The 13,669-nt window shown below is 32.9% G+C and overlaps 2 protein-coding genes and 1 non-coding gene across 3 annotated transcripts; all 3 read left to right on the forward strand.

Annotated features, from left to right (window-relative positions):
* The first annotated feature begins 3,444 nt into the window (after positions 1 to 3,444).
* Positions 3,445 to 3,525, forward strand: TRNAL-AAG. Its single transcript has one exon. It is a non-coding gene; the product is annotated as a tRNA-Leu (tRNA).
* Positions 3,526 to 8,972: 5,447 nt separating this feature from the next.
* On the forward strand, positions 8,973 to 9,845 carry LOC116029700. Its single transcript, XM_031271743.1, has one exon. It carries the CDS (start codon positions 8,973 to 8,975, stop codon positions 9,843 to 9,845), a length of 873 nt encoding a protein of 290 aa, XP_031127603.1.
* Positions 9,846 to 10,034: 189 nt separating this feature from the next.
* Positions 10,035 to 12,199, forward strand: LOC116029701. Its single transcript, XM_031271744.1, has 3 exons — positions 10,035 to 10,122; positions 10,204 to 11,808; positions 11,880 to 12,199. Exons 1-3 carry the CDS (start codon positions 10,035 to 10,037, stop codon positions 12,197 to 12,199), a joined length of 2,013 nt encoding a protein of 670 aa, XP_031127604.1.
* Positions 12,200 to 13,669: the final 1,470 nt, after the last annotated feature.

The raw sequence follows: 13,669 nt of genomic DNA on the forward strand, positions 1-13,669 counted from the left end.
CGACGTATGACATCACTTTATTCGAGACCACGTCAAAAAGAAGGACTTAAGGATCGATCACATCTCTACAGAAAATCAAATTGCAGATATTCTCACAAAATCGTTATGTGAATCTCGCTTTGCAACTCTAAGGCACGAAATGAGAATGATCGAAATCAGCTAAGTATTTAATTTATGCTAAGCATTTAAATTAATTTTATGTGATTTTATTTTGTGATTTTATTTGTTTCCTGAGCAATTTTATCAGTGTTTATCTAAATGTCATACGTGTAGCATGCCTAGTATGTATGCATTTAATTTGCTCTTGCTTGTGTTTTTACTGTGGTGAGTCACCCTCTTGCGTGTCTATTTGCATGCAATAGAAGTAATTGATTTTCAACTACTTTTTATCTTTTTATCTTGAGTATTCAGTTGGATTTTTTGGTAATCTTACTTGTGATCTATCTAGTCTTACCGTGTATATTGTCTATTTGTTGTACTAATCACTTTGCATGCAGATGAAAAGATCATTCGAATGCACCATCTTTGACCATGCAAGGAGGAAACACATTTTGAGATAAAGGCATTGAATTTTAGAGCGTTGGAAACCGCCAGATGTTTTGAAATGACATTCAATGTCTACTTTTCAACAGTTTCAAGTTCCAAGGCATCTCTTCCCATCTATAAGTTGGGAACTCCTCACTCTCCACTTGTACAGAACACCTCTATTGTTTAATTGTTTTGCAGGTCACCATGAACTCGAAGAAGCCAAATGGAAATATCATACCAAACCGCAAGTCTAGGAGATTGGCAGAAATAACGAGACAAGAAATGCTAAGAGCCAGATGTGCTGCAAATGGAGGTCACGAAGTTGGGGACACTCCTAGTGATCCTCTTGTCCTTCTCTCAGAAGAAGAAGAAGAAATGTAACCACCAAAGCGCAAGAAGAAATGGAAGGGGCTAGGGTTTGGATATCTTAGTGGACTCCAAATTGGAACGCTCGAAGGGACTCTCCTCTGTCTTTGGTATGGTTTCAACTCCCTCATCTACCTTAATCCTCAATCAATTTCATGTATATGTTCTCCAATCGGTCGATTTGTGGACCTTGATTCGGTGACGAATCGTAGGTCGAGACCTAGCGTGGCTAGGGTCTGATTAGAGATTGATGTTGCAAAACCGGTGTTAGATGGTGTATTGATTCAGATTGTGAGTGAGAAAGGAGAATGGAGACGGTTGTGGCAGAGTATTGAGCCGGAGAAACTTCCGACGTACTGTGCGAGATGTGGCCGATATGGTCATGTCGCGTAGGTTTGCTGGGGCGCTGTTGGGAGGGAAAGACCGCCGGAGGTGGTAGAAATGGTGGAGGAGATGTCGATAGAGGAGGGGGTTGAAGCAGGTGGAGGTGCGATGGCTGGGAATGGTGATGCGACTGAGGGCGGTGGGTGGGAATGGTCACGCCAATGGAGTCATGCATCAAGACTTGAAGCTTGAGCACTTCTTGTTTGCCAATAAGAAAGAGAACTCTATGCTTAAATTAAACCTATTGATTTTGGGTTGTCTGTATTTTTCAAGCCACTGGGGAGGAATGTACAAGAGCGTGATGTGGAAGGAAGAAGAAACAATAGATATAGAAAGAGGAAGAAGAAGGGCAGTCAAATGAAAAGAACCATTTACCCCTTAACATAACGCCTAGTTAACTGTACATAAACGGAAGGACTAATGCCTGAACAAATTCAATAGTCAAGTGTCTTTTTCGTCCAAATTAAAAGACAATGACCAATTTTGGAAAATCAACATAGTTAGGGGACCATTGCTGGAATTAACTCTTTATATTATAACTTTGATACGGAGTATTTAATTATAACATAGTATAAAAAGAACACAATGAATAATGTAGTGAATATAATTAATTAATAAATTTGAAGGTAAAGAATCTTTAAATTGTAGAAAATAAAGACAACATAACTAATGAAATCATATCTTTTTTTTTTAAATTTTTTGATAATGAATAATTTTTATTGTAGAAAATAAAGACAATATAACTAATGCAGTTATATCTCTTTTTAAATTTTTTTATATTTAATTTTTATTTTAATAAATAAAGAAAATATAACTAATGAAATTATATCTCTTTTTTAATCTTTTGATAATGAATATTTTTTTTGAATAAAGACATTGTAAACATCGAATTCTAAATTAAAGAAATGCATATGTATTTATTTTTTTTTGTTGTTGTAGCTACTAATTTATTTAATAATTTAATAAAAGTAATAGAGTGGAGTACTTACTTTTCAATAATATACTCTAACATATTCGTAGTATATATTTAACAATTATGTCAACTCTGATTAGGATAGGGTTCGAACATAAGACATTTCTTATATAAATTAATGAGTAAGTTAAAAGTTAACGGAATATTCCGTTATTAAAGTTTATACTAACGGGGTGTGGGGTTATTTAAGGGAAGAAAATAATATATAGAGGGTAAAGAAAGAAAATTATTAAAAAAATTACTACAATCAAATAATATGAACCATTCGTTTAAGTAAAAATTACTACCAACATTTTTTTCTTTCCCTTAGAGCCCTAACTTTATTGGCTCTTATTAAGATTGTAGATATATTCATTTGATGTAGTAATTAAATTTTTCTTTTTTCCATATATATCATATATATATATATATATATATATATATATATATATATATATATATATATATATATATCTAAAAACATAATAAGTGTGAATTAAGGTTATACCCTTCATTTATGTCCGTTTTTTCCGTTAAGTTTTTTTGTACATTATGTTATAAAAGTTGTACTTTACAATATATTAGACAAACATACCCCTACCGTTATAACTTCCGTTATCTTTTCCACTATTTTTATCATGCACATGCATCCACTACATATTTTCTTATTTTTCTTCAATAATAATAATGTATACACATTATATATATATATATTGTAGTTATATGTTAGTTATTTTCTAAAATATAAATATAAAATTTATAAAAATATTTTACATTATTATTATTATTTACAATAATTTAAATATTTAAAATCTAAATAAATTTAAAATTTTAATATAAAATATTAATATTTGGCACCTATTTTTTGCGCATCGCGCATAAGAAAAAACTAGTATATATATAAGAGATAAAGTACAAATAAGCCACTGAACTGTTTGGGAAACAGCAATTAAGCCATCGAACTCGAATAACCCCAAATAAGCCACTGAACTCAGAAAAAATAGCAATTAAGCCATTGAAACCGGAAAAAAATAGCAATTAACATTTTTAACATGTTAACTCCAGGTTAAAGTACAAATAAGCTACTGAACTATCTGGGAAACAACAATTAAGTCATCAAACTCAAATAACTCCCAAATAAGCCACTGAAGGCGAACTGCGAAGGTTGGAGTTTATTGCGTATTTTAAAACTTCTTCAAGATAAGTTTTTATAGGTTGAGATGGCTGAGTTGGTCTAAGGTGCTAGATTAAGGTTTTGGTCCGAAAGGGCGTGGGTTCAAATCCCACTCTCAACATTACTTTTTAAACTTGGGGATTCTGCCCTACTATCTACCAACTAGTTTGGTAGTACGTCACGATCACATATTATATAACACACTTACTAATTTATTATATAGAATTTTATAACACAAAATACAAAAAAATCACAACACATACACATGTTATAGATTTACTTATTTTTTTCAAATCTAATTTAAATACATAATTTGTGTTCGTAAGCACAAAATTTCATAACACAAGACACAAAAATTTGTAACATAAGACACAAGTAATAATTTGTTTCAGATACAAAATTCATACTTTTAAAGTACAAAATTTCATAATACAAGATACAAAAACTCACAACATAAGACACATATACATCCATCAGGGTCCACAGTGCACTGTGATTAATGTTCCATGGTATAAGAATTGTGTCACTACCCACAAGTCTAAAAGACAGACAACCCATCATTGCTTGTTGCATCCCCTCATCCATGCAAGGGTCTTATGCTTATTAGCAAACCAACTTGAACTTATCCAAACCTTTTTTTTTTTTTGGCTTCCAAACCTCAAATTCGGAATTTCAAAAGTTGAAAATAAAAAATCTATACTATATATAAAAACAAAATCCTTACTTTAAGCTTCCTGCCCAAAACAGTCCTGCAATATTTAGGATGCAATTATTTCCTATTTTCCTATTCGTTGTACAATTCTACATTACAATTCCTATTGTATCACAATTATACATTACAATTACTATCATAGTACAAATCTATCGTAATAAGATACAACCTTATATAAATCCCTAATCCTATACTGTGAACTTTAAAAGAGAAACGCAGAACGGAGTACAATTATTCCAGACCTCTCTACTTTCAAATCTGCAAATTCTGTTGCTGCGGTTGTTTTCTTTCGAACCTACAAATCGAAAACAATTTTCTTCTTTCACTAATGGAGCCCTGCTTTTGTCTCTGCTTCCGACCTATCCCCCAAGACGAAGAAAATTTGTATAAGATTTGATTGATTCGTTGTTATTTGTTTTGTCCCACGAATATCAACGTTCCGCTGTCAACCAACAGACATTGGAGTTAGTGCAATGGAAAGGACATGTGTTATACCAAACATATGTTGGTACGGGATCATTCGAAAACATCTATACTATATATAAAAGTATTATCCTCCTCCCAAACTTTCCCGGCCAAACTTAAGGGCATTTTAGTCAAAATATTGATTTTATTAATTAATTAATTTATTGATTATTTATTAATTTTTTAATTGATTATAAGGTAAAAATTGGACAATTATTTTGGGTAAATTATTGATTATATTAGTTAACCATATATGTTTTCTTATTTTTCTTATTATTATTATTATTATTATTATTATTATTATTATTATTATTATGAGAAGAGAGGGACGAAGAAAGAAAAGAAAAGGAAGAAAGAAGAATGGAAGAAGAAAGAAAAGAAAAGGAAAAGAAAAAAAAAAGAAAAGGAAATGGGTGTTGATAAAGATGATGGTGATGTTTTGCTTTATTATTATTATTTTTTATTATTTTATTATTATTGTTATCCCGCAATAAGAAAATTTTCATAGAGAGCCTTTGGGATGGAAGGCGACAAGGAAGAAAAACAGGAAGAACAAGAGATAAATGCTATGGTGGAAGTTATGTACGGCACACGGCCCAAAATTAAAGCATTCCATATCTCCTTAACTAAGTATTCGAATTCTGTAAACCTATTAAATTTGTGAAATTCACTTCTACCGTGATTCACTGCCTCTTCAAGCTTCCCAACCTATGCAAGGAAATCAACCACTTTAGATTATTGTAGCGGCTCAACCGTAACTGAGTTCTATTCTTAAAAAAAAAAAGGAAACAAAGAAAACTATTAAAAATTAATTAATTAATTAATTAATTATTCTTTTAGAAAAAAAAAAAAAAAAACATAAACGGTTTCCCCTACACCATTTTTACTTCAACACAATTTGCTTTTGGGTCCATTCCCATGAAGTGTTTTATTGGGATCTAAAGAAAAAAACAGGGTCATTCGGGGTAATCAAGTTTTTTTTGCTTACCTATTCTTATAAGAGTATAATAATAATAATAATAATACTTCGTAATAATAATCTAAAACTTTGAATATAATTTCTCTAATATTAATAATAATATAATAATAATATTTCAAAACTCTTAATATAACTTCCTACTTAAATTTTCCTATTAAATCCATTCATAACGGTAATTACAAATATAGAATCTATCTATGCTATATATAAAAATAATATCATCCTCCAAAATTTTTCCGCCCAAACGTAGGGGCATTTTAGTAATATGGTAATTATTATGATAAAATAATATTAATTATAATTGATTATAATTCATTATTAGTAATTACGGTCATTATTATGATAGAAATGTTTCAGAATAATATTTTACATTATAATTTTAAAATGGAATGGAAATTAGGTAAATTGGAAAAGGAAATGTATATTAATAATTGATTGAAAATTAAAAATAGAAAAGAGAACGGAAATTATGTCAATTGGAAAAGGAAATGAATATTAATAATTGACTAAAAATTAAAAAAATATCCATAATTAATTAAAATGGAAAAGGAAATGGTCAAATCATTGCATTTTAAATTTTCAAAATAATATTAAACAGTAGAATAAATCAAATCACAATTAAATCATAAATCTTTCACAATTTTAAACAATGGAATAGAAATTAAAAATGAAACGGAAATAGTCCAATAATAATATTCTACATTATCAATAGTAAAAGTAAATTAAAAATGGAAAGGAAATATTTCAATAATAATAGTCTACATCATCAATAGTAAAGGTAAATTAAAAATGGAATGAAAATATCAGTGCATCTATTATTCTAATGACTAATTAACTGAAAATAAAAAAAGAATAATCGACTGAAAATGAATCTGATATTACTAATTGACTGAATATATAAAAGTAAATGAATATTAATAATTGACTACAAATAAAACAAAAATATACATAATTGACTAAAATGAAAATGGAAATGGTCAGATCATTGCATTTTAATTAAAAAAGGAATTGAAATATTTCAATAACAATATTCTACATCATCAATAGTGAAGGCATGTTTTAAACAATATTAAAGGTAAATTAAAAATGGAACGGAAATTAAAAACGAAACGGAAATATTTCAATAATAATATTCTACATCATCAATTAAAAATGAAATGGAAATTAGGTAAAAATATCACTGCATCTCATATTTTAATTGACTGAAAATTAAAAAAAAAAAGAATAATTGGTTGAAAATGAATATGATATTACTAATTGGCGGAATATATAAAAGGATCACTAATTGACTGATATTCTACCATTATATATTTTTTATTGTTCTCTGTAATTTCTCATCTTTCTCTTTATTGCTTAGAAATGGAGTCAAATTACGTCCCTCGGGATAAGGAAAAGCTCTATAAGGCTCCGGTTGATGTGTTGTTATTTGGCCAAGGTATATCAACGTGTTGCCATCAACAAACAAACACTGGCATGCTTATTATTCCATGACTCCAAGGTACATATTGCATTTATACACTACTACAGAAATCACATACAACGTCGGCTAATTAACGTCGGCTAAGTAATTAGCCGACGTTATATGTTATTTAAATAATTAAAAATTAAAAAAAAAAACCTTTAACGTCGGTTATCATGACATAACCGACGTTTAAAGTCTCAACCTAATACTACTACGCGATACGACGTCGGCTCGGTGGTTAGCCGACGTCGTATCACCGGCGACGGGTGCTACGACGACGGCTACATCTTTAGCCGTCGTCGTATCACCAAACGGACTCCGACGTTGCGCAATACGACGTCGGCTAGGAAGTTAGCCGACGTCGTATTGCGACGTGTTTTATACGATTGACCTACAACGTCGGTTATTTGATATAACTGACGTTGTAGGGTTAATAAATCCAAGCCGTTGCCCCCAAATTAACAAAGCCGAAAGTTCAATCCCTAATAAACTAAAACCAAAATTCGAACATTATATTCGAACGTCCTACAGCCATCGCCCCCCATCAATCGTCGCCTCCCGAACTACCCGTCGCCGATCGCCATCGCCCACCCATCCCCGCAAAGCGCCTCCGCCGCTGCAAGCCGCCGGAGTCGCGAAGCAGTCCCACCGAACCGCAGCCGCGAAGCACTCCCGCCGAAGCAGTCGCGAAGCACAGTTGCAGCCGCACCGCCGCGGGAGATCAGTCGTCGCTCAAAGGCGCACCGCAGCAGCCGAACCGCTGCACCGCCGGAGCTCCGCCGCCAATCAGCCTTCACGGTAAGGTTTTTTTTTTTTGAATTATTTTATTTAAAAATATCATTTACGATCTCACACTTTATTCATTAGCAATATATTTTTAGTTTATTGTTTGGCCTCTAAAATAATTATAAGTGATGGTAGATGCCTCCAACATTAATGTTTATGGATTTTTTTAATGATATTTGCTTGTTAGCTAAATTGTTCACTAGCAAAAAAAATAAAAAAGGAATAAGAAAAAAGCTAAGGTTCACTAGCATTACATTTTTGTTCATCTCTCTAGAAAAGTAGTTATCCCCACACCTTCGTTGGCAATCAACTAAGGTATGCCTACATCATTATCCATTATATATTAATGAATGACTACATCATTATCCATTATCCACAACTTCTTTAATTTAGGATTTGTTAGGGTTTATTTTTTAATTGCACTTTTGATTTTTAATTAAATTAAATAAGAATAGTTAAATTATTCATTAATATATTTCTTATTTGTGTTGGGTTTCAAGGAAAAAAAGTTAAATTAATCTTCAATCACAATGGACCAATATCATTAAGGAGTATTATATGTCTTAAATTTTACACATTATAAAATTATTAAATCATTAAAGTATTTAGTTTCTCCTTTAATTTCCTAGAACATTACTTTATACTACATTACAAATAGTTTTAGTTATGATCAAATCACCCTTTCCATTGTAGGTGATTAGTTTGATTCGAGGTTTAGCCTATCGACGTGGACAAAGCTTTGGTGAGGTAAGATCTTTATTTATTTATTTTTCTACGAACTTTCGGCTTTCTTGTATGCATCCGGTGATTAGCCACACCGTGGTCTGTGCTTATTTATGTTTTCGACTTTCTCGTATGCATCCGGTGATTAGCCACACTGTGGTCTGTGCTTATTTATGTTTTCGGCTTTCTCGTATGCATCCGGTGATTAGCCACACCGTGGTCTGTGCTTATTTATGTTTTCGGCTTTCTCTTATGCAACTGATGATTAGCCATACCGTGGTCTGTGCTTTTTTAAGTTTTTGGCTTTCTATTATGCATCCGGTGATTAGCCACACCGTGGTCTGTGCTGAAGTAAGTTTTAGTTATTATATTTGTTGAATCAATGATTGAATGTTAACACTAGATTAATTAGAGTTAATAATGATTTTAGATTGACTTGTCATGGATAAAAGTTGGATGCATGCTTCTCGGATTAGTAGGGAATATGATGACAGAGTTAAAGAATTTTTGGACTTTGCAAAACGCCGTCTTCCGAATAATAATGGGAGGTTTTTTTGTCCTTGTAAGAAGTGTTGCAATTTAACAAAATTAAGTGCAAATGACATATATGATCATCTAATTTGTGATGGAATTAATCTAAGTTATACAAAATGGATATGGCATGGTGAAGGGGGGGAAAGAACTAGTACATCTAACACTTTTGTTGAGAACGAAGCAAATAAAGATGATGAGTCTGAAGATCGGTTAGATGAAATGTTTCGCGATGTTGGAGAAGAGTTCACCGATCGATCAAATGAGTTAGATGAATTATTAAGTGATTCAAAACAACCTTTATGGCCAAGGTGTAGTAAATATACTCGGTTATCTGCTGTTCTGAAATTATTCAATTTAAAAGTTGGAAATGGATGGAGCGACAAGAGTTTTACAGCTTTACTTGGGTTATTAAAAGATATGCTTCCAGAAGATAATGAACTTCCAAAGAATACATATGATGCCAAGAAAATTATGTGTCCCATGGGTATGGAGTATGAAAAGATACATGCTTGTCCTAACGATTGCATATTGTTTAGGAATGATTACAAAGAATTGCATGCATGTCCAATCTGTGGGGCATCTCGGTACAAACCAAGAGAGCATGTTGTTGGTACGGCAAGTTTAAAAGGGCCACCAGCTAAAGTTTTGTGGTATATCCCAATTGTTCTAAGATTTAAGCGTTTGTTTTCAAATCCAAGTGACGCGAAAAACTTAACATGGCATGTAGATAAAAGAATATCTGATGGAAAGCTTCGTCACCCTGCGGATTCTCCTCAATAGAAAACTTTTGATAATGCTTTTCTTGAATTTGGCCATGAGTCTAGAAATCTTAGACTTGGACTTTGTACTGAAGGAATAAACCCTCACGGAAACCTAAGTAGTAAGCATAGCTCGTGGCCAGTAATGTTGGTGATTTATAATCTACCTCCTTGGTTGTGTATGAAATGCAAATATATATTATTGTGTTTGATGATATCTGGTCCAAAACAACCAGGTAATGATATAGATGCCTTTTTGGCACCTTTGGTTGAAGATTTGAAAAAATTGTGGGATGAAGGTGTGATAGTGTTTGATGCATAACGGAAAGAGAATTTTAAGTTGCAAGCTATGCTTTTCTGCACAATCAATGACTTTCCAGCTTATGGAAACCTGTCTGGGTATAGTGTCAAAGGACATAAGGCATGCCCTATTTGTGAAGAGAATACATGCTATTATCAACTTGTTCATGGTAGAAAGACAGTTTACATGGGTCACCGGAGGTTTCTTGATAGATTTCACCCTTATAGGAGATTAAAAAAGGCTTTCAATGGGCAACAAGACTATACAAATGCTCCACAACCACTGACTGGGATTGAAGTTTATGAACGTGTGCAAGGTATAAATGTTACTTTTGGTAAGACTCAAAAGCTAATATCTCAAAGAGGTAAGAGGTCAAAAACTAATGTTGAGATACGTTCAAATGAAAAGAGTCCATGGAAAAAAAAATCTATATTCTTTGATCTTCCATATTGGAAGACATTAGATGTGAGGCATAGTATTGATGTGATGCATGTGGAGAAAAATGTATGTGATAGTATTGTTGGAACTCTTTTAGACATAAAGGGTAAGACTAAAGATGGACTCAATGCTAGATTGGACTTAATTGAAATGAACATACGAGCTACATTAGCTCCACGCCAAGGGGATAAGAAGGCATATTTGCCTCCAGCTGCTCATACTTTATCAAGAAAGGAGAAAACAAGTTTTTGTGAGTGTTTACGTGGAATGAAGGTACCACAATGGTATTCATCAAATATCAGAACACTTGTGAATATGCAAGATTTAAAATTGGTGGGATTGAAATCTCATGATTGTCATGCCTTAATGCAACAACTATTGCCAGTGGCTGTTAGAGGTATATTGCCTAAAAAGTTGAGATATACTATTATACGGCTTTGTTTCTTTTTCAATGCTATCTGTGGAAAAGTTATTGATCTAAACAAATTAGATGAATTGGAAAATGGTATTACTGTTACATTGTGTCAGCTAGAGATGTACTTTCCACCTTCATTTTTTGATATCATGGTTCATTTGGTTGTACATTTGGTGAGAGAGATAAGACAGTGCGGCCCTACCTATTTGAGGTGGATGTACCCATTTGAACGATACATGAAAGTGTTAAAAGGTTATGTGAGGAACCGATATAGACCAGAAGCCTCTATTGTTGAAAGCTATATTGCTGAGGAGGTTACTGAATTTTGTACTGAATACTTGGCGGGGGTAGAAGCTATTGGTGTTTCTAAGTATCGACATGAAGGAATAATTGCTGGGAAAGATACTCGAGGAACCAATGTGCAAGATATGCCTCGTAAAGATGTTGAGCAAGCGCATTTGTACATCTTGCACAATACAAGTGAAGTTGAGCCATATTTAGATGAACATAAGGCCTTGATTAAAGAGCAAAATCCAAGAAGGACAGACATGTGGATTGTAAGCGAACATAATCGTAATTTTATTAGTTGGTTCAAAAGTAAAGTTCTTAAAGATAAAAATGTTTCTGAAACTGTACGATGGTTAGCTCATGGGCCTGGTATGCAAGTCATATGTTATACTGGATATGATATTAATGGGTTTTCTTTTTATACAAAAGAGCAAGATGATATGAGCACTATGCAAAACAGTGGAGTTTCTTTAGTTGCAAATTCAATGCATTTCAGTAGTTCGAAAGATAAAAATCCTGTGATTGTAGAGTTGTCATATTATGGTGTGATTGAAGAGATATGGGAGGTTGATTATGTTCATTTAGGGTGCCGATGTTCCGATGTAAATGGGTAGATAGTAAACACGGTGTGAAAGCTGATGAGTTAGGATTTACACTTGTAGATCTGAACAGAGAAGGTCACAAAAATGAGCAATTCATTTTGGCATCCCAAGCAAAACAAGTATTTTATGTTACTGATCCTTGTGATAAAAAATGGTCAATTGTCCTTCATGGAAAGAAACAAATTACTGGTGATTTGAATGAAGATGTTAGTTTTGATATTGAGGAAATCCCACCATTTTCTTTAAGTTTATTGTCAGTCATTGTGGATAATGAGATAGATGAAGTGCATGCATCACGGGATGATCATCATGAAGGGATATGGGAGCATTGATATTACTTGTAATGCTTTTAACTTGTTCTTGTGTTTACACTATCTAAATATTTATATTTATGCATACTATTCTGTGTTGTCATTTACTAATAATTTCTTTGCCAAACAGACATATGGATTCATCAGATGATCCCACTAATGATAGTACCACCCAAGATAATAATACCGCTGCTAAGAAAAAGAGGGGTGCCACTCGACTGAATAAATCCGCTGCTAAGAAAAAGAGGGGTGCCACTCGACTGAATAAATTAATTTTACAGCGTGCTAGGGGTGCCACTCGACTGAATAAATTAATTTTACAGCGTGCTACTGTCGCCACTCGACTGAATAAATTAATTTTACAGCGTGCTACTGTCGAAAATAAGAAGGTAGTTGAATTTGAAGGACTGGAGCCAGTTGGAAAAAACAGGCTTGAATTCAAAAGTTATGTTGCATTGTTAGGACGAAGCAAAATTCCTATCACAATAGGTTCATGGCCTGAAGTCCCAAAAGAGATTCAAGACAACATTTGGGATGATATCTTGGTATGTAACTTATTTTTATATTTAGATATTTACAAAAAAACATTAATATAATTACATTTATACTAATCAATAATCTTGTCTTGTAGAGTGTTTATGATATTCCCAAGACAGATAGTGTGAGGAAGGTTATGTTGTCATATGCGGGTGATCGGTGGAAAGACTTTAAATCAAGATTAAATAGAGACTATATATTCAACAATGACTCAAACAAGAACCCTTGTGATTCATACTCATTCATTGACCCAGCCACATGGGAACAATATGTTGTTCTTCGTCAAACTCCACAATTTCAGGTATATATATATCATTATTATTATCTCAAATATATTAAATAAAACATCAAGAGATACAAGCTAAGAATATCCATCCACATAATTTAGCTCAAGGAGGCTATAAGAGATTAGAGAAGATTATGATGGATGAGAAGATGAAAGAACAAGAAGAAACTGCAAAATCAGATCCATCGTATACAATTTCTCCTCCGTCTCCACCACCTAGACATGAAAAGTGGAAAAGGGCAAGAATGGATAAATCAGGAAATATTCGCCACGAAGCGACTAGATTGGTCCTGGAAAAAATTGTAAGTAAATATGTTATAATTTTTTACATTAATAATTATATATGTTGAATAAATTGAACTATAATAGTAATCCTTATTCAATATTGTTAATATATGTTAGGATTCTCTCACTTTGCAAGCTTCTCAAGGAGAATTTGTTGAGACGGGTAGACAAGATATATTGTCTAGTGCCATAGGTACTGATGAGTATTGTGGTCGTGTTAGAGCTATGGGAAGAGGGCATGGCTTAAAAAGCTACTTTGGCTATGCAAAACGCTGTCAAAGTGAGACGCCTACGCTAGAAGTTAAACAAATTATTAAAGTTGCAGTTACTGAGGCATTAGACAGTCAAAAAATGGAAATGCAAGAGGAGTTTTCTAAACAACT

This window comes from Ipomoea triloba, chromosome 9, assembly GCF_003576645.1.
Source record: "Ipomoea triloba cultivar NCNSP0323 chromosome 9, ASM357664v1".
NCBI classification, from domain to species: Eukaryota; Viridiplantae; Streptophyta; class Magnoliopsida; order Solanales; family Convolvulaceae; genus Ipomoea; species Ipomoea triloba.